The sequence below is a fragment of the Labrus bergylta genome, chromosome 12, assembly GCF_963930695.1.
Source record: "Labrus bergylta chromosome 12, fLabBer1.1, whole genome shotgun sequence".
Classification (NCBI taxonomy): Eukaryota; Metazoa; Chordata; class Actinopteri; order Labriformes; family Labridae; genus Labrus; species Labrus bergylta.
The window spans coordinates 13,268,967-13,296,150 of NC_089206.1; the positions used below are offsets into that span (position 1 = coordinate 13,268,967).

The 27,184-nt window shown below is 42.3% G+C and overlaps 3 protein-coding genes across 9 annotated transcripts in view; all 3 read left to right on the plus strand.

Moving 5' to 3' along the window:
• The window catches only part of LOC109980916 (serine/threonine-protein kinase WNK2), a 42,979-nt gene extending 38,210 nt beyond the window's left edge, over positions 1-4,769 (plus strand). For all 3 annotated transcript variants that reach the window (XM_029276542.2, XM_065961245.1, XM_065961246.1), the window contains 3 exons: positions 752-796; positions 1,292-1,593; positions 2,161-4,769. In XM_029276542.2, coding sequence (XP_029132375.2) covers positions 752-796; positions 1,292-1,593; positions 2,161-2,511 — 698 coding nt within the window. In that variant the 3' untranslated portion in view covers positions 2,512-4,769. The remainder of the gene's footprint in view (positions 1-751; positions 797-1,291; positions 1,594-2,160) is intronic.
• Positions 4,770-5,238: 469 nt separating this feature from the next.
• brpf1 (bromodomain and PHD finger containing, 1) lies at positions 5,239-17,739 on the plus strand. Of its 4 annotated transcripts, none has more exons than XM_020629481.3 (16): positions 5,239-5,502; positions 6,777-7,558; positions 7,813-8,002; positions 8,107-8,394; positions 8,571-9,088; positions 9,240-9,429; positions 9,542-9,685; positions 10,252-10,380; positions 10,610-10,997; positions 12,023-12,361; positions 12,466-12,738; positions 12,836-12,983; positions 13,462-13,595; positions 14,099-14,214; positions 14,331-14,485; positions 16,663-17,739. In XM_020629481.3, exons 2-16 carry the CDS (start codon positions 6,822-6,824, stop codon positions 16,844-16,846), a joined length of 3,933 nt encoding a protein of 1,310 aa, XP_020485137.1. In that variant the 5' UTR covers positions 5,239-5,502; positions 6,777-6,821; the 3' UTR covers positions 16,847-17,739. The 4 variants fall into 4 exon arrangements, with proteins under 4 accessions (XP_020485137.1, XP_065817319.1, XP_020485140.1 ...); XM_065961247.1 differs by having other exon boundaries at positions 5,239-5,477; XM_020629484.3 differs by having other exon boundaries at positions 5,240-5,502; positions 14,162-14,214.
• A 1,686-nt stretch (positions 17,740-19,425) lies between these two features.
• On the plus strand, positions 19,426-26,385 carry LOC109981010 (interleukin-17 receptor E). Of its 2 annotated transcripts, XM_065961248.1 has the most exons (17): positions 19,426-19,933; positions 20,173-20,188; positions 20,291-20,383; positions 20,495-20,574; positions 20,679-20,817; positions 21,251-21,322; positions 21,748-21,890; positions 22,001-22,069; positions 22,163-22,229; positions 22,642-22,817; positions 23,663-23,710; positions 23,793-23,838; positions 23,947-24,098; positions 24,214-24,282; positions 24,366-24,417; positions 24,557-24,664; positions 24,860-26,385. In XM_065961248.1, the coding sequence occupies exons 1-17, from the start codon at positions 19,841-19,843 to the stop codon at positions 25,822-25,824; spliced, it is 2,388 nt and encodes a 795-aa protein (XP_065817320.1). In that variant the 5' UTR covers positions 19,426-19,840; the 3' UTR covers positions 25,825-26,385. The 2 variants fall into 2 exon arrangements, with proteins under 2 accessions (XP_065817320.1, XP_020485274.3); XM_020629618.3 differs by lacking the exon at positions 21,251-21,322 and having other exon boundaries at positions 19,428-19,933.
• Positions 26,386-27,184: the final 799 nt, after the last annotated feature.

Below are 27,184 nucleotides of genomic sequence, written 5' to 3' on the forward strand. Positions count from 1 at the left end.
GTAGAGGAGAACTCTTTCTGTCCCTCATGTTTGGACCGAGAAGACGTGCATGGTGCAGGCGCCAGGCAGGGCACTGATGGAGACTTACTCCGCCATATGAAGGGCTGTATCATCAATATTACTACTTTTGTTTTGTATTTCCTTCCACCTCTCCTGATTATCTGCATGTGTCTGACCAGTGCTGACTCTGATGAATTCCACCTAGTATTCATGTGCTTTTCTTTATTTTGGTTTCACCTTTTGTTTCACAGGCATTCTCACATCGACAAAGGGATCTCTCTTTTTAATCCAGGCTCCAGTCTTCCTCACTTAGCAAACACTCATATTTGTCATGGTCTCTCCTCAAACGAATGGACCAATAACTGCTAAATCTTAAAGAGCTAATTATTAGACTCTTTTGTTTGTTAAAGTTAATTCATAAGGCAACATAAAATATATTGGTCTGGCTAGAAATAGGAGGTAATTAACTAGCAGCGTCACAACTCAGGGCTCTATTTCTTAATCTCATCAGGGACACTTTCTGATTGTTTAGCTTTCAGACGTTGTCCATTTTAAAGAGAACACGTAGGCTCTTTCTTCCAGCCCTCACTGATTTTTACACCCCTTGTCCTTCTTTTCCTCTTTCTCTCTCTCTCTCCCTGATTGTTTAAATAGCTGATTGTGCTTTTGAAGCAGCTTGTCCACATACTTGTAGTGTGCAGTGTGTCCTGGCCTAACTGTTTCTGTCTTGTGCTGTTCTACCTTCTTATAGGGTCCACTCTGAAACGACTATGTCTAGGCAAAGATCGCAGTAGTAGTAACTATCTCATTTACTTTCTTACTCTGTCTTTCTTACCTCTGTCCACACTTATTTTTTTTTAGTCCTCCTTATGTATGTTTGTGTGTGCATTTATTTTTCTACTTTTTATGAAAATGTTGTTTTTATAAATATGGAATCACCACAGATATTTTGGTGTTTTGTTTGGTTTGCATGGCACTGTCGATGTCTTAAATGCAGAATATTTTCATTGCTTGCATATCAAACATTTCATTTGTCTAAAATTCACAAAAGTCATTTATGTTGCAATCCTTTGGCTGTTTTGTTGGCAGAATACAACATGTGCAACAGTCGACAAGTTGTAAACACGTTGACTCTGACCCTAACGAAACCATCAGTAATATAAAAACTGAATATTCTATAATATAGGTTCATGGTGTCTTAAACTACTGCCAAACATCAGCCAATTGATTTTACTGTAATTTTTTGAATTATTTTAAAGGTCAGATTTTTAACGTCTTTGTATCTTCCCAGGGTCGCCTCTCAGCACCGCCGCAGCTCAGACAGCCGCCAGCCAGACACAGCCGACACTTACAACAACCACACCCTCACCATCTCCTCAGCCAATCACACGACTTGCTCAGGTCCAGACCAACAACAGCAACAACAAGAGAGGCACGTTTACTGATGATCTTCACAAACTGGTGGATGACTGGACGAAGGAAACTATAGCAGCAGCCAATCAGACGCGGCCCTCCCTTAACCAGATCAAACAGCAGAGGCGAAAGCAGGACCTCGAAGGCAAAGCGCTACCCAGGGGAGGAGCTACACATGAGGTAGGTGCACTTGGTATGAATAATTATGGACCATTTCTTTAGGTTTTAAGATAATCTAAAGCTGTGTTTCAACGCCTGGAACTGTTTTAGTACAGGGACTTTCGGGTGGGGCATTGCACCATTTATAGAACTTCTAGAGAACATCGAATCTCAACAAGTTTGATTTTTTTTTCTGAATGTCATTAAGAGTAAACAACACTGAGAAAGTAGTGGTTTCAAATGACAGTTATAAAATGGCATACTCTGTGTGAAACATTGAAGGCTACATTCAATAATTGCAGGTGATTTGTTAAGTCAAATTGAGATTTGCAGCTGTGAAAATGTGTATAAAAAAGTTTGCATGGGTGTAATCTCTATTGACCTGTGTAAAACAGGTGTGGCTTTTCATAAGTCAGCAGGCTAATTTGCCTAACCTTCTCTGTGAAAATGCAGGCAGTAACAGGCCGGAGGAACCTTTAGTCCCTTGAAGAGAAGGGACTTAAAGTGGGGAAAATGCAGCTTTTTGTCATTTGGTGCCGTGAGACCGTCTGTGTAGTACTTTGTATAAGAACTCACTTCTTTTTTCAGATGAAGTGCCAAGTTGGTCCCAGCAAGTTCCAGTTGCCTCTCTCCTGCCCCCTGACTGCTGCTTTAGGCCCGGGGCTGCCCACAACCCTAGCACCAAACTCCTCAGCAATGCTCCCTCCTGGGTACCTTTCACCAGCAGGCTCCTATGGCGGGATGGTTCCTGGTCCTCTATACCCCCCGCAGTGGCCTGGCTTGCCTAGTCCTGTGGGGACAGTGGGCCCTGTAGGCTCGCTCGGTGCTGGAGGAAATATGCCCTTTGGCACAATGGCAAACCCAGGGATCCAAGCCTACCCTCTGGTCATGCATGACTCTGAGACTGGCCCCTGTCTCAAAACCACTAGGACTACTTAATCTCCAAATCTGCTCTGCAGTGTTTCACCAGAGCGACTCCTGTACATAATGTGACCTTGTAAAAAACATAAGAGTGTTGTTATTCTTAATACAACACCTATATATGTAGTTTATTGTGTTTGAGTGTGTGTGTTGAAAGTATGTGTGTTTACTTTGTTGATATGTTTGTCTAAATACCTAATGCTTTTTGGCTGTGGTCTTGACTAAACTTAGCCATACAAGTCTCTTTTTTTTTTAGGTCACAGAAACATGTTTCACTTTATTCTTTAATACTGTACTACTGTAGTTGTCACAATGATTTTGCCTTTTTGTGTTACGTCCACATTAAACACTACACTACATTTGGAATCCAAAAACCAGTGGTTTGAGATATAGTAACAGGACAGTATTTATGATGAAGATACCTGAAGGAATGTAGTGCCTTGAGCATTGATTTATAGATTGTTTTCTTATGTGAAACAACTGCATGTCTGCATCCAACTTATTTTATTTGAGTGCAGTCTCTTTTTTTCTTTCTTTTTTTATGCATTACAGACACTTTTGTTTTTTGTTTACATATGAATGCCCTTGTAGTACTGCACTATTAACACAGTATATGCTCTTATTTAAATAATAAAATCATGTTTTAACCCTTGTTTACTTTCTACCATGTGACAGATGGCATGCCATAGAGGTGGGATGTGCCATTGCCTTGCAGAAAGAAATGGTTAAAGTGAGACTGATGGGTGAAGAAGAAAAAAAAAAAAAGCCAGCAGCCAAAATCAACATTTTCAGGTCAAATGGTTAGTTGGACACGGTCTCTTTTTGATGTGTTGGCTAGCACAAGAGGTGGCATTGTTGTGTCCTTGTGCTCAGAGAAAAGGCAGTGTCCAGAGCCATATATACTGTACATAGTTCTTTCTACAGTGTATGCCTCTGGTAGTAATCCGAATGTAGCAATTAATATGTGAAGGCTTGAGGCTTTAAAGTGCAATTTAACCCCTCCACAAAGCTTTGATCGTGGCCTTGCCACAAGCCTTATCTCTGATGATGTGTGCAACAGGAGCAAGCTGATAAGTTGAACAAAGTTACAAAAACACAAAGCAAACAATAGAAGCTACTTGCAAAATAATAAACGACACAAATCACTTATCAAACTCTGAAGTCACTACTGCTAAATGTTTTTCTCAACTTGGCTGTCCTATTACTCAGCATACAGTGTATGTAAAAATGTTTTGTGCAATCACCACTGAAGTTTGACTTTTTAAATTATTTGATGTATAAAGCTTAATTTTGTTTTGATGCTGCTATTGTCTTAGGTATACTATACATTTTTGCATTGTATTCACAGAAGATGGTACTTAGAAATAAAAACAAGAACTCCTCTTAAGTAGATGAATAAATGAGACTCAGAGCAGTGTTATTGCCTTGGAGTTTTAATGTTGACTTTCCCAGGTTGATTTTTCCTTCTTTTTTTTTTTTGTTGAAATATTGAATCAAATGATTCTTGATGCTGAAGATTTGCACAACATATAGTTTCTCTTAAGATATGGTCAGTTTCCTAAACTGTATATAATAGATTTCACAGCTTGTACTTTTTTAAATCACAGATTAGCATGGCCAACTCTAATGTTCCACAACGCAAAGATAAATAAAACGGCTACGATGGTCAGAAATTTCACATCTCCACAACACATTGAAAAGATTTTTTGCATCCCAATCCTGCCAAGCTGTGAATTGTACAGTTGTCTTGTACTATATATTTGTACATTTTGTTTGTTTGATGGTAAAACTTGTGTATGGGGGTGGTGGAGGTGGAGGGGTTGTTTGATGTATATTTATCCATCAATTCGGTTTGAATTGGACTTTTATAGGATATTATGCAGAGTCTTCTGCTTTGGTGAAATATTTCCAGTAGTAAGAGATTTCTGTTCTCTGTCATTGTATCTGGTATGTTTTGTCCCAACTCCCTCGCTGTTAACTCACTGTGAGCAGAGAAGGGAATAACTATTGTTTGCATATTCATCAGGGTGCAATGATCAAAAGAGGAGCTGAAATGCACAGAGGGAGGAGCTTTTCTTCTGCCTTTGCACATCTCACTTCTCTCTGGAAGACAACATTGCCCCCTGGTGAATGGGCTCCGATTGTCAAAGGCTTGTATTTTATGTGTGGGATTGCTTCTGCCTGCTGATTGTCCCACTGCATTACCCCACCTACCCTGCTGCACTGTAATCACGGACTGTATGTTGAGAGAGAAATAAATATTATTTTGTGCTTGATTGTCTGTGTCATAGTTGTTTCCCCCCCTTCTTCCAAAGCCACATTAATCAAAAACATGATTAATTTAGCAAGCAGGTAAAGAACACATGAATCACTCTTTTAATAATCCCTTTATTAGTTGTACTTAATTGATTATTATCAGTAGAGTTATTTGAACGTATGACATGAACTGAGGCCAGGATTGATGTATTCCACGCCGAGTCCTGCCTACTGCTTTGAAACACGGTCACAGATTCGCGACATATAAGAAGGAAAAAAAAAAAGTCCATGAAATTAACAACCGAGAAGAGGAGGAAAAATAAATTATTAAACACACACAAAATGTATATCTCCAGATATATATTGGAAGGAAAAAAAACAAACATGAGCCTTATTTTACCACCTCCAAGCCGAGAAAATAGGCCCTCTGTCGTGTGGCGAATGTGTCATGCGCTGTTTAGCTTAGCGGCGCAACGTTTCAGCAACGGTTACCCCCCTTTTGTTCCAACCGAGTTCCTGAATATTTCCCCCCCAACACAATGAAATGATCAGGGTATTAAATTATTCTTTTTGGGGGAAAAAAAACACTGCACATGCGTTACCCCCCCACCACCTCGGATCCATATATATATATATATGGGGGACTATCTAATGAATTACAAAATCTGCAACCAGTCCGCGCTTGCTGCTGCTGCTGCTGCTGCTGTGAAGGTTTCCCCCTGAAGAAGGCAAGTCCGTGAGGAACGTGGAGTAGTAAGTGCTTAAAGATCAGCAGCGTTTTCACGGGCTTTTTGTGACAAACTGGGCTCACGTTAAGAACCTTTAATTGTCTGTGATTTTACTTGAACGTTTCAAAGGTTTTCCCATCTGAACCTCTTCGTAACCATTGAACGCATGAAGTAGTAAAAGTCCGCGATGCCAAGACTAATGCTCAACATTTCATGGAGAAGACGGAGAACAAACAAAGTCCCTTTACGTTGTTACACTTATTTACAGACTGCTCTCACATTCCTGTTGTATCATCTTAAAACCTCTTGGGTGTTTTAAACTGTCTCTTGCTGCTGCATAGTTATAGTGTGGGGATGAACAGGGTGAGGTCATTGTGGAGGGAAATACCACCTAACCAAAGTGACTGACTGGGCAATGCTGAATATTTCCTACAAAAAAAAAAACAACAACTACTGTTTATCTTTCTTAAATCAGTCCTTTTTGTAATGTAGTGTCTTTCTCTTTGTGTAGCTAATGTGTAGCACCAGATGTACGCGAGTTGCTCTCACCTAGTTAAGACTGTGCAGACTTCACATTGTTATCTATTTTAAATAAGAGGACTAGGCACACACCGCTAGTCTTGTCGTTTTTAACTTGTAAACAACGAGATAAAGCGCATTAGCTCTGCGGGTATATTTCACCCCAAGTGTTTCTGTTGTTGTTTGCTAGCTGTGTTGTTATTAGCTTGCTTGCTAGCTAACAGCGCCAGGCTGCAGGGTTTTCTTTTTTGTTGTTGTTGTTGTTGTATTGTTTGAGCAGATAGCCTTTGCAAAGTGACATTAACTGGGTTTGAAATACGTCAAAAAAAAACCACCCACGGTTACCTCTTGGATGTTCAAACTTGTGCACTGCGATGTGAACCTGTTTCTCTTCCAACTTGTGGGATGTAAACAAGCTTATTAAAATACTGTCAGCTGGACTTTTTCACTGCACGTCAACTCAATATAACTGTAGTTAGTTTGGAGCAAACTGCAAACATGTTTACTTAATTTGCACCTGTTATTTTGGGGGGGTGGGGGGGGGAGGAGGTCCTGAACATAAATGTGTGTTTGCTACTGGGAACGAGGGACATCCTCACGTGACTGCACTGTAACAGGTGCTTAAAGTCTTGCACAGGTTTGACTCTTACTGCTTTAGTTGAGTGATTTTCAGTTGTTATAACCGTTATAACACATGATGTGCAAGCGTAAAGCAACCCATGGAATAGATGCTCCAATGCTCCTCCTTTGTGTTTCCCTCCCTCCCCTCCTTCTTTTTAGATGTAAACTTGAGCAGCGTCTGTCCCAGCGGTGGCTGTTGGCACAATGGGGCTGGACTTTGATGTGAAGACCTTCTGTCACAATCTACGGGCCACCAAGCCCCCTTATGAGTGTCCTGTGGAGACGTGTCGCAAGGTCTACAAAAGCTACAGTGGAATTGAGTATCACCTCTACCACTACGACCATGACAACCCGACTCCTGCGCAGACTGTGCCCCAGAAGAAGAGGAAGGGACGACCTCCCCGCGCCTCACTGGCCGGGTCGGGGGATACGGACGAGGGAGAACGTAACGTAAGTGGAGGTCCGGGGCAGGGAGGGAACACACCTGGAAGCCCCAACCACTCGGAACACTCGCACTCCCCGGGCAGAGAGACAATGACCTATGCCCAGGCGCAGCGTATGGTGGAGCTGGAGCTGCAAGGGCGTATCCACCGCATTAGCATCTTCGAGAACATCGATGTGGTGTCAGAGGAAGACAGTGACGCTGACGACGCTCCTCCGTCTGGTACTGGAGGGAGTGGTGGAGGAGTGTGCAATGGTAGTGACGGAGGAGGCAGCGAGGTAGGAGGTAGCGGCAAGGACCGCCAGGATATGCCGTCTTCTAATGGGGGGAAATCCACCCCAAAGTCTGGGAAGCATAAAAGTAAAGAGAAGAAGAAGGACGGCTCGTCTCATCATCACAGCTCTCAGTCTGGGCCTGCTGTCAAGCTGCCTGAGGCGGTCTTCAGAGAGCTGGACCAAGAGAGACCGGATGCACCTCCTCGGCCTTTATCCTACTACAGGTCTGTATTTAGAGTTCTAATACCTTTTTTTTTTATTCACAATTTACAGCAGCTATAAGAATTACAGACAGGACAATTGCCATTGTATGTCTTAGGAACTATATTTCACCTAAGATTCCTTGTTTTAATTTGTCATTAATTTCTAATTTAACTCAAAGATTAAGTTGGTGCCAGCCCTGTACTCCCAGCTGCTAACATTTCTTTGCCACCCATGCACTATTACATAATAATATAAACATATTTTTGCTGTTCAGGTATATTGATAAGTCCGTCGAGGAGCTGGATGAGGAGGTAGAGTATGACATCGATGAAGAGGACTACATTTGGCTTGACATCATGAATGACAAGCGGCGGCGGGACGGTGTGACACCCATCCCTCAGGAGGTCTTTGAGTACCTCATGGACCGATTGGAGAAGGAGTCCTACTTTGAGAGCCATAACAAGGTACCTGAACTTGGACATTTTGGGGGAAATATATATTTTTTTAACCACTTAAAGATACTGGAATGCATCCAACATCGTATCTCTCCTTTCCTTCTCTCTCCCAGGCGGACCCCAGCACCCTAATCGACGAAGATGCTGTCTGCTGCATCTGCAACGATGGAGAATGTCAGAACAGCAATGTGATCCTGTTTTGTGACATGTGTAACCTCGCTGTGCATCAGGAGTGTTATGGTGTGCCCTACATCCCAGAGGGCCAGTGGTTGTGTCGGCGCTGCCTGCAGTCACCTAGTCGAGCTGTGGACTGTGCTCTGTGTCCCAACAAGGGAGGCGCTTTCAAACAGACAGACGACGCACGCTGGGCCCATGTGGTGTGTGCCCTCTGGATCCCAGAGGTGAGCCCATTCCCTTCTACATGCAGTCCTTATGGGAGCTACATAAACCTCCAGATTGAGTTGTGTTCGCCTGAGGCATTTACAGTTTTGCAATCAATACCTTATGTCAATACTTTCCAAGCACTATGATTAGGACAAGTAAATATGCTTCTGAATTGTTTTCTGCTTTTTCTCAGGTCTGCTTTGCTAACACAGTCTTCCTGGAGCCGATTGATAGCATCGAACACATTCCTCCTGCTCGCTGGAAGCTCACCTGCTACATCTGCAAGCAGCGCGGGTCGGGTGCCTGCATCCAGTGTCACAAAGCCAACTGTTACACCGCCTTCCACGTCACATGTGCCCAGCAGGCGGGCCTCTATATGAAAATGGAGCCGGTCAGAGAAACTGGGGCCAACGGCACCTCGTTCAGCGTCCGCAAGACGGCTTACTGTGACATCCACACGCCTCCAGGATCGGCGCGACCCTTGGGAGGCGTCGGCGGCGCGAGCATGGGTTCTTCTCACAGCGAGGGAGAGCTGGAGGAGGACGATGAGCCCAGCATCGGCCATGACGACGATTCAAAGGGCTGGAGCTCCGAGCGAGCCAAGAGGGCGAAGGCCAAGTCGAGGCTGAAGATGAAAAGAGCGAGGAAGATCTTAGCTGAGAGGAGAGCCGCTGCACCGGTCGTGTCTGTGCCCTGCATCCCTCCCCACAGGTACAGTGGACAAGAAGTTTGTATTTTAACTGTACTGTAGGGGCTTCACAAGTCCAAGATTCACAAAACCCTGTCTATCTTTTTATGGAGAACTGTATGTGGAGTAGGAGGACCAAACACATCATCACATTTTTTTTCCCCCTCCCACCAGGCTGAGTAAAATCACCAGTAACTTGACAGTACCCAGGAAGAGCCAGTTCATGCAGCGACTGCACAGCTACTGGACGTTAAAGAGGCAAAGTCGTAACGGCGTTCCTCTCCTACGCCGGCTCCAAACACATCTACAGTCGCAGCGACATATTGACCCTGTCCCTCCTCAACCTCCTTCACAGCTCCCTCCGGTGACTTGTGTTATTGCGTAGCTACTCATTTAGAAGTGGAGTTGATTCATATCATTTTCTGTTATTGCGTCATTCAGTCTTCTAACATGATTTTTTTTTTGGTTTTTGCAAGTTGCCGCCTCAGAGGGACAGTGAGGAGAAACAGTCGGCACTGAAGGAGCAGCTGAAGGCGTGGCAGAGACTGAGACACGACTTGGAGAGAGCCAGGCTACTGGTGGAGCTCATCCGGAAGAGAGAGAAACTCAAGAGGGAGACGGTGAGACACACATTTTTATTTTTTTATTTTTTTATAACCATTTAAAATCCTTTTTTTAAATCTAGGGCACATGTTTTCCATTCTTAATTTTCTACACAATGATTTAAATTCCTGGTAGAGGTGAACAGTTAATGTTTTTGTGTTCAGTACTTTCCGTGTAAGGTGCCGTTCAGAAGCGCTGCTGGACGCTCTGACACATTTAACATTTGAGATCTCGCCTCGGTCACAACAAGCCAAGTAGAAATGTGAACATGAAAAACAAAACAAAAACCTCCTTCACTAGCAGCAGCTTTGTAAAATGTGTGGGTCGGACCTGAATTTGAATTTACTTTGTGTCCACACACACACACACACACACACACACACACACACACACACACACACACACACACACACACACACACACACACACACACACACACACACACACACACACACACACACACACACACACACACACACACACACACACACACACACACACACACACACACACTTCAGGTCCCAGACTTGTCTCTCTATGTTGATTTATTTAGCAGGTGTATATTGTTCACACTGTGTTTCAGATTAAAGTGCAGCAGATGGTGCTGGAGATGCAGCTGACTCCCCTCCTGGTGCTGTTGAGGAGCACACTGGAACAGTTGCAGGAGAGAGACACAAACAACTTCTTCACTGAGCCTGTACCGCTGGCAGAGGTAAATGCACAAATACACATTCAGAAAGTCTGCAAACTCAACTTTGATAGCAGCCTCCACAGTGAGTGTTTGTCATGCTCTTATCCTGACCTTTACTTTAATATCTGGGAAAAAAAGAAACAACAACAACTACTACTGCTGGCTCTACACACTCATATCTGCACTAAAAATAATTACAGAATAATAAAGCTAATCCAGATCTCTACTTCCTCCCTCCTCCAATATCAAGGTGCCTGACTACCTGGACCACATTGACACTCCAATGGACTTCCAGACTATGTGGAACCTGCTGGAGTCCCATCGCTACCTCACTTTTGAGGCGTTTGAGGCTGACTTTGGCCTCATTGTTAACAACTGCCTCAAGTACAACGCTAAGGACACGGTCTTCTACCGCGCTGCCCTGCGGCTCAGAGAAATGGGCGGGGCTGTCATTAGGACTGCCAGGCGGCAAGCTGAACGGATAGGCTTCGACTACGAGACTGGCATGCATCTCCAGCGAGAGCCGAGCCCAGAAAGTCAGCGCGAGCAGGAGAGAGACCGAGAGAGGGAGCGGGAACGAGACAGAGAGCGGGACAGGGATCGAGAAAGAGAACGACTGATGTCGTCCAACGAAGATGGTAAGTTGGCCTATTTTGCTGTAGTTCTGTAGTTAAGGTATATGATTGTGTTTCTTTCAAGTGTCTTGAGAGGGTTATCTACACTGAAAGGTATTAAATAATAATACAAGAAAGAACTGGGGCATATTTTGATGGCCTTGCATTTGGAGTTGATACAGGACTGTCTGAGATGACACACTCTTACATTTGAGGAACATTTGTCAGTGTAGATGCTAGACGAAAATAAACACTTGTGTGTCATTTCACTGAACCAAAAATAAAGAGACGTAGAAAGAGCTTTGGCCTGTTGACCAGTAGGTGGCGCCAAACATGATCACAAATCCTCTTTGCTTGTATTAACTGTATTTCTTCTTTAGCTGCTGTTGCTTTGTCAAGTGATGGAGAATCTAACCTAAGCAGCAAGAAAAAAAAAATGAAAGCCTCATCCACACAACAGGCTGAATGTTTTTATGAGACTGTTTGCTTTTACAATCACTTGTCTTGATTATAATAGATTTTCGAGTGTAAACAAAACTTTGTCCGGACCTCTCATGTTTACAACTTACAGTACAAACATGCTAGCTTTGGTAGAGCATGTTACCACCATGACCAAAAATAGCTTAATGTTGTCATCTTTTTGGTATCTCAGGAAACAGCCCACATCCTTCCATTTATTAGTTTTCTACAGAGGCGGCTGTGACTCAGTGGAAGAGTCAGTCGTCTCTCAACCAGAAGGTTGGGCGTTTCGACTCCCACTCCCTGCAGTTACATATGGAAGTGTCCTTGGTCAAGACACTAAACCCTAAATTTCACTACCCTAAATCTTTCAGCGTCCTGTGAATGTGTGTGAATGGGATAAGTTAATACTGATATATAGCAACACCTGCCGTCAGTGTGTAAATGTGGTGTGAACGGGTAGGTGTGACCTGCAGTGTATTAAGTGCTTTGAGTAGTCAGGAGACTAGAAAAGCATGACACAAGCTCAACTCCATTTACCATTATCAAATTTGATAGCTTTTAAATAGTCTGTCTTGCTGCATATTTAGCAGCCTCTATTTCTCCCCCGCCCCTCTCAGAGCTCCTCCTGATGGAGAACAGGCGACGGCTGCCGCTGGAAGAGCAGCTGCATTACCTGCAGACGCGTCTTGATGAGGTCAGCTCGGGAAAGCACAGCATTGGTCAGTCGCGTAGAGCCAAAGCTCTGAGGAAAGAAATCAGTGTCATCAAAAGGAAGCTCGCACACCAGAGGGAGGGAGGCTCAGGACTGGGGGGCAGGGAGTCTGTGGGAGGAGGCGACCGCGGCTCTTCTCTCCCCCATCACCCATCTTCTGCAGGACACCTTGATGAAGGGGGAGAAAGCAGCAGCCAGGAGATCGGAGGAAAAGGTAAATGTGGGACTATTTCTACTGTTATTTACGTGTGATAGATAAAATCGATTAAAGATTAATCAATTGGATATTTTCTTACATTTTATCGCCCCTCACTGTAGACCTAAATGTGTCTGCCCTGGCTCCCGAGGTGGGCCGGCGGACATCTGTCCTCTTCTCCAAGAAGAACCAAAAAATGGCTGGGCCCCCCAAAAGGCCAGGACGCCCTCCCAAGAACAGGGATGCTGGGTACGCCGGGGCAGGTGTGAGTCAAAGCCCCATTGGTCCCCCTCAGCTTCCCCACTTGTCCTCGACCAGGCAGAGGAAGAGGCCGCGCAGCCCCCGCAGCAGCTCCAGCTCTGACAGCGACAGTGACAATGACGACCTGCTCCCCGGTACCGAAGACAAATACCAAGGGAACTTGTGACGACTGTTTGATCTTTCATCGTGCACACTCACTGTTCCGCTCCTATCTCTCTCCCTTTAACTCAGGTTTGCCCAGTAACGGTTTCGATGGCGGTAACCAGCCTGTGACAGAGAGCTTCCGTGTGTACAGGAACGACACCCGTCTCCCTCGTTCCAGCTCGGACTCTGAGTCCACAACCAGCAGCAGCAGCAGTGCAGCTTCTGACAGAACCAGGTGATTGTTGCGTAATCGAAACTGGAGCTGTTTTGAGTAAATAAGCTACGATTCAGTCTACTCCTTACCGATTGACTAGATCGCTCCGTATTTTATTATGCAAACATTTATGAACTTAACTTATCCTTTCTTTAATCTGTCAGCAAGAAAATAAACAGGTGTCCTCGCATGTGAAACTGTACATACATATATATGAAACGAGTGTAACCAACCAGGCTGACATTGAAGGGATAAAATTTCCACTATGCAATGGTTAATTTTTAGAAGCACAAAAGTGATAAAAGTATGTAACTAAAAGAATGGTGAACTAATCACTGGTAACCTCTTGTTCACCAGGAAAGTTATTGTACAAATGAGGGAAACTGTGCAGAGCTGTATTTACAGATGAGGTCATCAGTAGTTCATAAACTCCTTGACCTGTCAGATTGTAGACGGTTGTTCTTAAAATGTTCTCTGTCTTGTTTGTCCTCTCTGTCAGTACGACTCCCTCTAAGCAGGGCAGAGGAAAGGCCTCGTTCTCTCGCTCCGCCTTCCAGGAGGACAGCAGTGAGGAGACGTCGGGCACTGAAAATGATTCCTACTCAGTCGGGGGATCGCGGAGCGTTTCACATTGTAAGCACATCTCGACCAAACACGCACACTCCTCCCTGTGTCACGCAAACACAGTTTTTTCAATCCAAGAAGGTGAGTGTCTTCTCTGGAAAGATTTGAATCTTGACGAGGTTGGTAAATTCAGTTTATCTTTGTATTTTTGACCAGTCGAACGTGTTGATTTATTTGGACTTGGATGACTCGACTCATGATGTAGTCATGCCACTAGTTTGATGCACCACTCCACTCCACTTCTCGCTCTGAGATTTGTCTTCTACTTAAGTGTTTTCAAGAAGTCAGTAACTTCCATGGCAGCACAGACCATTCATTAAGCACACCTATCCCAGCTCTCGTCCAACTTTCTATTTCAAGTCCAAACCAGTCCCAGGAACAAATAATCTTAACCAGTTTTGGGGCCAAGGTTTATTTCCTAACAGATAAAGACGTAAGGTTTGTATAAACAACCTAGTCACCTAGTTAGAAGTGATGACTGTCTTTCCTGTTCCTGTGCTCCTTACCGTCAGTGGTGCGCGGTCGAGACAGGTCAGGATGCTGGATGACTTCTGATGACTATTCTTCTCTTGAAGCTCTGGATCTGGTGTGGGCCAAATGCAGAGGCTATCCTTCATATCCTGCACTGGTGAGACACAAATCCCCTCTGCAAACAGCATACATTCAAGTTTGACGAGCATTGTAGAATGTCCTTCAGGTTACTGAGCACATCTAATCCTCTTTTTGCCCCCTCTCTGCCTGCAGATAATTGACCCGAAGATGCCGAGGGAGGGAGTGTTCCACCGTGGTGTCCCGATCCCCGTCCCCCCTTTGGATGTGCTGAAACTAGGAGAGCAGATGACCCAGGAGGCGAGAGAGCACCTGTTCCTGGTCCTTTTCTTTGACAACAAGAGAACCTGGTCAGTCCTCTGGGGTGTTTTGACTTGTGGTTTTATATTTTCTAAATGTAGTCAATCTCAAAGTTAGTCTCTTCTGTTTTTAAACTGTTACACTTTTTCTGCCTCCCTCTCCCTCCAAATGATACCTTTTTTTTTTCTTTAAACAACAAAAAAGCAAGCAGTACAAGCTTCCGATGTTACTGGATGTGTGCGCACAAGTCAAAGTTGAAAAAGAAGTTGAAAAGAATCCCCCATTCCTATTACTGAAATGCAAGACAGCAGAACCTTTGGCAGAAGTAGGGCAAATGTGGTTTTGCAAATAGAAGAGGAGGACAAAAACATGTTGTGTTTAACGTCATAGTGTGCTGCAATCACCTCAGAAACATGCACCATTGTCATTCTTTGCTGCCTTGTTGATGCCCTTAAGAGCATTCAGGAGTAGAAATCAGGTCAGGTCAAACCCCCGGAAACAGGTAGACAGAATCATATGAAGAGTTCTAATAAGCAGGCGGGGGGAAGAGTTTTTTCTAATGATAATCTAAAGTAATAAGTAAATGGTTGCCATGGTAAGCATAAGGTTTTGAGTCATGATTGAAATAGCTTTAGTAATGAATAAACTGAAATGATTAGGTTAGATGATTAGGTATGTAGTTAAGCAATGACTAAATAGTTGTGTAAAAGTGACTGATATGGGAATTTAAAAGTAGTAAAGTAACTAACAGATACAAAGTGAGAGTAAGCTAAAAGTATCTGGTTAAAACATGAAGGTTAAGTAGTGGGTGAATTGTTAGATGCACCGTTCGGTAAAATCAGGAACGATACTGATGTCTGATATAACAATTTAGCCGATTCCCATACTGATGTTTGTTCCATGACTTCTTTTGGTGCAATACTCCCACAATGCCACCATTTTCTCCCAGGTTTGATAATGAAGACAAGTTAGTTTGTTTAACAGTTGACTTAAACGCACAGGGTGTAAAATCCGCCGCCGGGGTGCTCTCAATCAAAACAATAACAGAAGATGATGACGAGGCTGACGGGGAATCATGGGAGTGATTCTCTCTGCTACTCCCCACCCCCCCCTGTTGAAAACGAACGGGTGAAACCCACTTGAGAAAGCGAATGTGTTTACCAATGATGTATCCGAGTGTAATTTTCATGACGTTTTTATCACAGCAGCACATACAGCAACAGTACGGCAGCTTTCAGCAGCAGCTCCCGCTTCCTTAAGCAGCGGCCTTTGACGTAAAATCAGGTGTTGCCTTGGCAACGATAAACATTTTGTATCTGTCATGGCGGCTCATCACGCCGGCTGCCGCGACAAGACACGTCCCGTTACAACTATACAATTACAGACTTCTATGGCTTTGATAACTGTTGGAAATATTTGAGGTAATGTAAGTACTCAACAAAAAAATCTATACGTATAACATGTAACAGTAACAGGCTTACTCAATTCTAAATGAACTTTGATATTTGAACGTTAACATTGTCATAAAATTCCACATATTATACCTTTAAATACCTTCTTCTCTGAATCAGTCTTTAGGTGTACTAGATGCCAGCATTAATTTGATTTAGCTCAACAAATAAGCATCGACTACTGACATCGGTTCATGCCACGTTATTTGCCGATGTTTGTCAACAGAGCTAATATCGACCGATATCGATGATAAACCGATGCATCGGTGCATCCCTAGTTAATTGTTAAAATACTTAATTTATAGTAAACTTTTAACAGTTGAAATAGTTTTCTGAAGTAATACATTCATTGTCAATATAATCAACTTAAGGTTAAACAGTCAAAACGGTTAGCTAAAGTACGTCTTTATGGTTGAAATTATTAGTAAGGAAATTGATTTATGGTTGAGATTGTAAGCTTAAGTAATGGATACATGGTTAAACTATGAGCAAAAAATAATGGATTAAAGGTCAAATTCAACCAAATTAAAATGAATAGATAAAGGGAACCCAGTTGGCTTAGGTCATGGATAAATGGCTGATATAAAGGTATGAAAACATTTTATTACAATATCCATTGTTGTACATTCAATCATTTTAAATGTCTTTTATTTAGGAAGTATAATTGGATTGGGAGTTAAAGTTGCTGTTGGTTTAAAAATGTATGGACTCTGGACTGGATGAGCTGGACTTACCAACTGATGTGTCTATGTTGATGCAACTTTGTGTGTATCCAGGCAGTGGCTGCCGCGCTCGAAGCTCGTGCCGCTAGGTGTGGACCAGGAGCTGGACAAGGAGAAGATGCTGGAGGGCAGAAAATCAAACATCCGCAAGTCAGTGCAGGTGGCCTACCACCGCGCCATGCAGCACCGCAGCAAGGTGCAGGGAGACCCCAGCAGTGAGACCAGTGACAGTGACTGAACATATGTACACACACACACAAATGTAACGTATCCTTGCAGATGTTGTAGAGCATATGTTTCACTATCAAGAGCCTGAGCCTCCATCACAGAACACAAAAACCAGTGCCAGTAGCAGAGAGTGGGGGAACAAATCCTCTACAGCGGCCCGAAGACACAAACACTCATGCACACTTAGCTGTATTTAATCTGACATGTAAAATATTGTATTTAAGAGAATGGAAAAGAAGGTTATTAATAATGTCGTTTGGAAAATATGCTATGTTCAGAATCATAAATGGAAATATTCTTGGTATGTGGTCAATATGTTGAACACCAGATGAGAGAATGGTTTACAGACTCTTCAAATGAGCATAGTATCGCATAGACAAACCACATCTCCCGTTGATTCTTGCACATGTGGCTTTACATTTGAACAAGGCATGTAGTGACCATTAAAATGCACACAGTTGGTATGGCTGTTCAGTCCAACAATCAAGCACATCATCCCCCCCCCCCCCCCCCCCCCAAAAAAAAAAAGCCCTGTCATTTGTCAGTGGGGCACCAAGAGAGACAGTTTGAACCCGTTTCAATGTTATTTATTCTGCTGACTCCTTATTAACAAGGTCAACGAGCCTGTTTTATCATGGACTACTTCTAATCACTCTGACAACACAAGACATTTTTGTGGGATCCTCTGTTCTGTTGTTGTCTGTATTCATCATGTCTCCTGTTTATATGATTTTTGTAATCTGCATCAGTGTCACACAGGCCTCTGGTCAACCAATAATGAGGACTTAAACTGAAACACATGATCGCCTCACTGTCTGTTTTAGTCTCAGGCTGATGGCTTTAGAACTTTTATATATACAGATTGCATAAAGATAGAAGTTTAATAAAAAAATAATAATTGAGTTTTTTTTTTTAAACTTGTGGGTGGTCTTGTGGTCACTGCGTGTCTGTGCTTGTGAGAGTGGACCGTGTTTGTTCATCCTGGTTTCTTGAATCATATCTAGAGATCTCTATTCGGTGGAATATCTCTGTTCAGCACAATGTAATAACTTGATAACGTGAATGCACTATACTTCAGTTTGGGTGATGGATTTGAAAAAACACCAAAACGTCACTCTACACTGGGAGGGGTTTTCTATCTACTGGGGATAATTTGTATTTAAACACTCAAGTTTGCTTAATTTTTTTTCCAAGATGGGGGTAAACTTTGTACATGTCTTAAAAATGTTGTAGGTGTATAATAAACCTGGGTACGCCCTCAGGATTTCCTCATCATAAGCGATGGTGTTGAATCATGGGGAAACAGCGTTTGTAGATAACTTTTTTTTTTTTTCTGTGGGGGTGTTAGATTTAGACAGGGTTTGATCATAAGTGCTTCACACTGCTTTTTCCTCGTGCAGTATGTTATTGTATATAAGACGCAGACTTACTGTTCACCGGTTCTACTGGTTGGACAACCTTGGATAAAAACAAGAAACCATGTCTTACTGAACATGCTCTTTAAGAATCTTCATTTTTACATGCCTAGAAGTCAAGTTGAAAAATGCACTGGTCAGTAATATCCTGTCAGTCATTGCTTTTTTTCAAGCTTTGATCAACATTACATTTCCCAAAAGTTGACTGCTTGTTTACATCATAATTGGCTGTATTAGCTCAAGTGCATTTGATGACAAATATCTCTCCTAACAACCACTTTTAAATTTCCTCTGCACAGACCCAAGGTTTTTGATCATAAACTTTCACACACTGATAAACATCCCCCACCTGACTCGAACTCCTACTCACCACAACCACTATGTCTGCTCATATGCAACTAAAACGGTACCCCGTCTTGAGTAAACCACATTGTTTCCTGCCGGAGCAATGCTCGGAATGGGAGTGGAAACAACTGATTAGCATCAGGTGCAGATGACATATCTGTTGACGCTGTTGAATTCTGTCTCTTTGTACACATATACTATCACTTGGGCTAACTGTGTGGGTCTTGGAGGTTGTACATTTTGAATGAATGTTAAGTTTAGATGCATATGCTTTAAAGAAAGATTTTTAGCCAAAGACCTGGAAGGATTAGATAAAAAAAAAAGTAGAAATTGTTTTTTTTGTTTTGATATATATTGCCTGCAAGTTACCGAAGTCTTTCAGTTAAATGAAGTGAAAGAACCTCAGCTATGTAGCCTTATGGAAAATAAAATAGGACAAACTTAAAATATACCAGTGAAATACCTCAAAGGTGTATTCAGTTAGAATTACTACATGGCTGTGGTGGTTTTAGTAATAAAAACCTGCAGATGTACCCTGTTGGGTGCTTGATTAAGCATTATCCTTAGGGTGCTCTTCCACTTGACAGAATGTGACAAAGAAGTTGCCTTTAAAAACAAAAACAAATTCTTGTTATTGCATCCTTTCTGGCATCACTCTAGTTATGCACAATCCATGTTGTGTGCTCTGCATCTGCAATCTTTTTTCCACCCTAACCACTGATAACCTAACCGAAAGGTGACTTCTATCTGCTCTTAGACTGTGGGAGATATCACTTCCTGGCAGCAGAGGCCTAAACCCGACAGTAACCCAGTAGCCATTACAGTGGTGTTGTCGTCAACATGAAAGTTCTGTAGCTTACGGGCTCTACAGAAGACTGAGGTCATTTCTGTGTGAATGGGCGTCGACACAAAGTTACCTCATAAGGGTAGTGAGCTCACAGTGCCCTGTAGAGGCGGAGCTGAGGTAGCTGCTGTTATTCATGAAACCATGTTTTCTTTCTGAAAGACGGCTTCATGCTTTTAGTAATTCAGCAGGAGCTCAGAAACATTGCAGGTTAACTCGGTGGCTGTTAAGTCCTCCATGACGGCTCTCACTCCGGGCGCTTGCCGCTTGTTTCATGGCTCAGGTTGTCGGAACTTTCCAGGAGAAACCGTCTGCTTGAATCGGCGAAGACCTTGCGAGGGGACTGAATACAGACTTCTTTTCTTTCTTTCTTTCTTTTTGAGTCTGCTAATATTTCGTAATGGTAATGTTTAGGTTTAAACGGCACTTCTTCACCGCGGTGGCATTCATCGTGGTGTCAACCCTGCTGCTGGAATGTACCACAGCATGTCAGGTGAGTTGAATTCAACTTTATATCATTATGCAGGTTGAAAACCATTGTGAGTATTAAAATAGCATCACCTACAACTCTGACTGAGCCAAATGAATGCATATATCAGCCATATGTTCCCACAGGGTAGGGTAAGTTACCCTCACCCTAACTGATACAAATGTATGAAAAGCAAATGTGGGAACATCCCCTGTTTTCAGTGAGTTATATACGTGTTTTCCTTTCTTTTGTCTTGTATTTAGAATGGGGATCAAAATGGTAAGTCATATTATTTTTATCTGCTTATCTCATCAGAGCTATTTTATGGACTACCAACACTAGTTACAATAGTGCTGTTTTTTGTTCTTCTTCTGTGGACAGATTCTGGTGAAGTATGCCGGCATCTGAAATTGACCTCAGCACCCTGCCTGGAGTCTGAATGTGTCAGCGTCTGTGTTTGGAGGCAGCAACGTGGTATGAATTGAAAGACATGTTCAATTATTTGTATCACATCTTTCCTCATCTCTAAAATAGTTTTCCGTATGTCTGATTAAAAAGAAACAAAAGTGTGATGGTTTCTTTCAGGTCCACGTAAGGCCCGAGAGATTAAAATTAAGCCCCAAAGTTTAAACAATTCTTTTAAAAACAAGAAAAACAAGAAAAAGGTAGGCCATGTTCTCTTTGTCCCTGCTAAAACTCTGTATGAATAATATCATGAATGTACTGTTCATAATCCTAAATGTTGGTCTCTTTATTCTGTTTTCCATAGTGTAACAGTGAAACACTAGGGGAAACAAGAGTCAGATGTGACTGGGTGCCGGTGGGTTTTTTCCAGGCTGTAGCAGGAACTTCTGTCACTATTTCTTACAGAACAACATCAGAGATCAGTGTCAACTATGAAGTTCCAGGTATTGTGTTCAGGATAGCTGGCTCATGTTTTGGTTAATTTTTCCTTGCTTCATTATTAAAAATCTTCATCAGAGCGTGGGTGTAGCCTATAGACTGTATATAAAAATGGACACTGTGCCTCGGCCTCCTGCAGTTGAACAGGAAGAAGCCAAAATATTAACATGAAGGGGCACTGACGTTTGCGAATCTGCTGCCAGAGCCTGTGCAGTAGGGATCGTCTGTAAGAGCCGCAGTAATGGATGTTGCGTTGCTTCTGCTAACAAAAAACAAGAACATTTAACTTACCGACACAACTGTTAAAATCCCACGGGTGGGTACAGTCCACAGCAGAACAGATTCTTGTAGAAGCAGACACTCATGGTGTTATAGGTTCAGTGACTCTTGTTGGTGTTTATGTTTTTCTCTTGTGGTTGCTGCTGCGCCGTTTCACAGCGTCGCAGGAGCCGCATTCATCAACAGAGCTGTCAATCAAGACGTTTTTCAGTAAAAAAAAAAAAAAAAAAGGTAACTTTAACACAAAATGATGTGAGAATGAACTAATAAGAAAATGTTGCTGATATGCATTTAGACTTTATATATGCGTCAGGTTCTATCTGTTAACATTTTACAAACGGTGGTATCCCTAAGCAGTAATGGGCAGCTAATCGGTGTTATTACTGATATGATGAAAGAAATGTGATTCATTTTATTCAAATACTTACACTCCTTCATCTTACCCTTTGAATAGGGGAATTCTTTACACTGACAGTTAGATTAGTAAAGCTCATCCGAGATAACAAAAAAAAAGATCTCTTAAAATGAAATGTATTTGATTTGAATGCGTTTATCATATGTCCATAATTCTCATTTTTTCCTTTAATTCCTCTGCACTGTTTTGGCCTGTTAATAGTTGTTGATCAAATCCTTTTGTTGATGTGTGTTTTTGTTAGACCCCAAACCAGACTTTGATTTGTCTGTGAATCAGTCATCTAAATCTGTTACTGTCACTGTGGAGCCTGGACACAAAGTCAGAACCAGGTGGTGCTACTTAAAAAGCAAAGAGGGCTGCATTGGTGGCATACCTGCGATTACTGTAAGTATGAGTGAAATCTTTGTCAGCACCTATGTCATTTATTATAAACATTGTAAGTAAGCAAGGTTCTTTTTCTCTCCAACCTAACTTTTTTTATTTTATTTTTTCAGATTGATCCTTCAAAGTCTCGATCAGCTCTTCTCGAAATCCCTTTCCTGCTGCCCTGTGTCTCTGTGCAGGTAATTTAACAAGTTATTTTTATGTTACTTTTTGTTGTTGTTTAATCAGTCTGTTTGTTTTCACACCTGTTCATGTCTTGTCTGCATGGAAAGGCATATTACACCCATCCAGATGCTTCCAGACGCCAGAAGTACCCATTTCAGGGTGAAAGCCTGGCAGGTGAGTGTGACGGACAATTCATGTCACAGTTTATTTTAACACTGTTCTGACAAATGAGATATTCCATTTAATATTTACTGCTGTAAATGTCAAAAATGTAAATTAACCGTTCTGTATTTTAGAACAAACATTTTTTTCCTTATTTGCAGTGAGTTACACTGAACGATCAATTCCAGCACATAATTCCTTATATGGCCTATGACACAGAGGACGGCTATATGTTCATCCTGTTTCTAGTTTTCAAGCTAACCCAAGCTAATGGGTCACCTGGCTGTAGAATGACACATTTTTAAACCGTCCCTTGAATTCTATTGACCTCAATTGTTTGCTGACCAATTAATTATCGACAGTCAAAAAAAAAAAAAAAAAAGGTTTTTAATGTATCATATCTGTGTCCACATTACCTGTACAGATGTCACAGATGTTTGGCGCTCCTCTAAACTCATTCCGTTCGAGTCCCATCTTCAATGGAGCTCAGAATGTCCAGCCATTGACTTTCAGATCTCTGCCTCCCTCTGCTGGCAGCATGAACACCTCTGCACAACTGTACTCGACCTCACACCGCAGGAGACAGGAGATGGAAACCTAGTAAGGTTTTTTCTTGTTAGTGTGAAAACTGCCAACAAATCTCAAGCTCTAGTTATCTTCGCTCTTTATCTTGCTTTAATATTATTTTTTCGGCGTGTGTATCCTCCAATGCGGTTTGTGCTACAAAACTGGTTCCAACATTAAATTGCACAGTTCATTCAGAAGATGTGCGCTTTATGGTTACATCATGTCTCAGTGATTTTATTTAAAATTCATTTTTAAACGTGTAACGGAAGTCTATAGGAGCTTTTTTTAAACACGATATGTTAGAAACTATAAGTGCTAAATTATTCAAACCCTCTTCCCATCTTAATATGCTTAACATATTTAAAAAGGATACATCTAGTGCCACCATTTGGTGTGTTGTGATAAAGACCAATAACTCATTTACCTTTTTACGTAAGAAAACAATATTCGCACAGTGTGCTGATTCTTCACAGTGCTGCAACCTATGGTCAATACAGAAGACCACCGCTCTATATTTCAAAAATATGTGAACTCAATTAACTCATCTATAATAACAAGTATTTACCTAAATGATACCAAATGGGCACAGACATTATTTGGATACGTCATATCACGTACATCAGATTGTTCTGACAGTCCTATAATGTGTAGTCTATGTGTCATAATTGCATGGTCAAGAGTGTTGCAGGCCTTTCAGCAGCAGCTTGCATATAACAGAGGGTGCAGAACAGACTGCAGACAAAAGGCTCCAGCAGTGATGGCAGCACCTGAAGCTCACAGCTGCCTGCTAGCTTTCTACAGGAATTGCCCGTTCTAGTTGTGTTTGTGATTCAAATGTGATAAAGGCTCTCTCTAACACATGCTGCTCTTTTCAACAGAATTATAACACATCTGCTGTTGACAAGCACCCTAACATGTGTGTAAAGGTGAGTAAAAACACATTTGTTCGTCCTTGCAACATGTCATATTACTTGCAGATTCACGTTTGTGTTTTTGTTGTTGTTGCAGTTTTCTCTTCAAGGGAGCAATAAAATCTACTGCCCCTTCCACTCTCGTGAGTCAAGCAGAAAATCTGAGATTTTATTTTTCATGTATCAGTGATAAGTCTCTATGTTTCTGTCTCTGTCTCTCTTTTGACTCCCTCTCTCTTTGTCCATCACAGGCAAGTCACCATGGAAGGTGTACATCAGACCAGGAAGGCAGAGCATGTTTTTGTATCTCACTTCTTCCATTCCAGCAAAGTTCTCAGCTCAAGTCTGTGCCCTAAGTGGGGAGGGATGTACACCCATGGGCCAGGTCCACTCTACAACAATTGTGAGCATATGTGTGTGTGTGTGTGTTTGTGAGAGAGCTGAGGAGAGAAATAAACTGTAAACGTTATGTTAAAATGTGAGTACATATAGCAACTACTTCTTGTACCTAATTTCAGGAAGGGAATTCTACTGAGACAAGGATGCTTGTTCCTCTTCACCTCAGTGCTGAGAAGATTTGCGTGCAGGTAACACACTTGTCTTAACCCTGTGCACTGAAAATTAAAAATCTGGAAACAGCTCTTTTCATTTTGAATCTCCTTTTCCGCAGGTGTGGCAGTCTGATCCGGTTCTTCTTGGTAGAAGAATTCTGTGCATGGATGGTGAGTGAGACACACACACACACACATGGGCCAAAGGGTACTGACTCATGCACATTTGAGAATCAGTTCAAGAGGATGCATGTATGCACACACGTTTAACCACTAAATAAATGGATTCACTGCCTTTTCTGATTTTCAGGCTCGCATAACCGATGGGGCTTATGTGCTGTTGCCGCTCTGGTAGTTGTGGTTGCGATTGTGTTACTGGGAGTATTCATCCACCGTCTCACCAAGATCAGAGCTGCAGGTAGTTTCAATTGGCTCAATAAATACTAGTTGCAGGAACAGGTTCAATACATGGGAATAATCATTGTCGATGTCTCAGAGTGGTTGTCTCCATCTTCAGATTTCAATTGATTTGTTTTAACTTAATATAACCGGTGCTATAAAAGGAGCAATTGAAAACCTTTTTTTCCTCCTCTGTCTTTCCACATATTTCCAGGTTGGATTTCCATCCAGACCCCAGTGCTGCTGGTATGCTCATCAGAGCATTCAGCCCAAGTCTCTGCCATGTGTGCATTAGCCTCAATCCTGCAGGGTGACCTGAGTGCCACTGTGCACATGGCTCTGTGGTCCCAAAGCTCTCAAACACAGGCCGGGGCAAGGGCTGGGTCTGGAAATGGAGTGGCAGATCTGGGTCCACTTCCCTGGCTGTATGGGCAGTGGGAAACTGTGCTCAAAGCACAAGGAAAAGTGCTGATAATATGGAGCCCTGAAGCAAAGAAGACCTATGAGACATGGAGGGAGGAGAGGGTAAAAAACAAGGGAAAGGATGAAGAAAAAGATGGAGAGAAAGAAAAGGACCTTGAAGAGAATTTAAAACTATATGGAAGAAAACTGGGGAAATCCAAAAATGAGAAAGCTACAGGAGAAAAAGATTGCATTCAATTACCGGTATGTGATTATAGAGACTGCTACCCGCATAATGAGCCCTCTTCAGTGATAGCACCAGTGTTTATGGCTGCTCTGGCCTGCCTGGAGGGGGCGCTGCAGGAGTGCAAGTGTCAAGGAGTGGCTCTTGTCTACTTTCAGGGACTTTGCCGCAGCAGAGACATCCCGAAAGCCTTCAGAGGAATCCCCCGGTACTGTTTACCGCAGGATTTCAGGGGTATAATACAGGAGCTGGGAGGGATCAGAAGACAGACAAAAACAGGTACATTCAGGTGGCACTGCTGGCCCAGGCTCCTCTCTAAAATGCTGTCAATATGGCTGGCACGACGGTTGGCCCGAAGTCTACAAGCGCTGCTGCCTCAGACGCATGGAAAGAAAATGCAGGGGTCAAGTGTCACAACGTCACTTAAAATGAACTCAGATAAGACGCAGAGTGGGCTCAAGTTGCCACTGGCATCAAACAAGGCAAGGCCAGGGACTGTGCAAGAGCACGAGCCGCTCCACGTGTCCTCATGAAGAGCAGACACACTTTCATCTCAAGTTTCTGATGGAGACGGACTTTTGTTCTGCTGGAAACATGAAACATGCCAGAGACACTGGAGATAGTGTTACATTGTGAGCACCCCAGGACAAACACCCTGGAACTATTCATTACTTGTCAGCAGCATTAAAATGTAACCCCTGGTTTTGCATATTAACAGCAGAAATACTCCGTCCTGTCACATGCTTTAAGTTTTGACTATTCGCTCTTTATGTCGCTTTCATGACCAGGACTCAAACACCTGTCTTGTCTCTGTAAATATGCAACTGCTATGGAAATCTGTTTGCAAATTTGATCGAGTACGAGTTTATTTGGTGTTTTGAAACAGGTGAAAAGAGGAAATGACTTGAACTATAGGGTGCTTGACTGTTTGACAGTTAGTCCTTGTGGTGGTGTGTTCAAGTGTTTTACATATTTATTCCATTAGACTTTGAACCTGAAAGTCTACTGCAGCCTTGTTAAGAGCAGACTTTGTTAGTCTGCAGCCAGAGTATTACATATTTGCACACATAAATAAAGTAAAAACAAAGAACATATTTACTCATGTTGTGTTTTTTTCCCTTCAGGTATACCATAATTTTTATTTAGAAAACATGTCCCTCTGAAATTGCTCATCCTGCTTCAATGAACTTTGTTGAAATGTAAGCATGACACTGTCTGCATTTTCAACTTTTTTTCAAACTGTACTTTTAAAGAGGAACGAATAATCTAGATGAATGAAAACTGCTGTTTGAACATTAGGATGCTGTTTTTTCATAAGCTGCATGCATTTTCTAAAACCTGTTAATTCAGATGAGTAACACTGTAAGATCAAACCACTGACAAGAATCCAGTTTTTATAGGTCTATCGGCTGACATGCTCGACAGAGTCCATGAGGAATTCAATCATATTTTTTCCCCGCAGACTCATCAATGCTGCCAGAGTGTCACTGATACAACATCAAGTTAATCATGTCATGGTTATTTTCTCACGGAAAGGTACAAACTCTGATGGGGAAACTGAATTTTGATGTACTCAGTATTTCGATGAGCTCATAAAACATGTACAGATGAAAATTCAAGCTAAAGATCAAAACCGACAAGTGGGTTCACTAATAGGTTATGAGCCAAATACCACACATTTTCCTTGAATAGCTGAATAATCTGGACAGCAGAGGACATCCTCTTTGCTTATAAAGTTGTTATCCTTAGACCCCTGACTTCCCAGGAACTTAGTGACATGCAACAGATTTGGTGTACACAGACTAAAACAACACTGATACATTATGAACAAGCAGGACAATATTAAAAACAACTGCAAACATATTTGAAGATTTAAGTTCATATATTTAAAAA

Bases quoted from the DNA above. Each gene is read 5' to 3' on its own strand.
- brpf1 (XM_020629481.3), top strand. From the start codon at position 6,822: ATGGGGCTGGACTTTGATGTGAAGACCTTCTGTCACAATCTACGGGCC. The intron at 8,395-8,570 runs GTGAGCCCATTC...GCTTTTTCTCAG, and splicing joins GTGCCCTCTGGATCCCAGAG to GTCTGCTTTGCTAACACAGT. The intron at 12,984-13,461 runs GTGATTGTTGCG...CCTCTCTGTCAG, and splicing joins GCAGCTTCTGACAGAACCAG to TACGACTCCCTCTAAGCAGG.
- LOC109981010 (XM_065961248.1), top strand. From the start codon at position 19,841: ATGGTAATGTTTAGGTTTAAACGGCACTTCTTCACCGCGGTGGCATTC. The intron at 23,839-23,946 runs GTGAGTCAAGCA...TGTCCATCACAG, and splicing joins CTACTGCCCCTTCCACTCTC to GCAAGTCACCATGGAAGGTG. The intron at 24,418-24,556 runs GTGAGTGAGACA...TCTGATTTTCAG, and splicing joins AAGAATTCTGTGCATGGATG to GCTCGCATAACCGATGGGGC.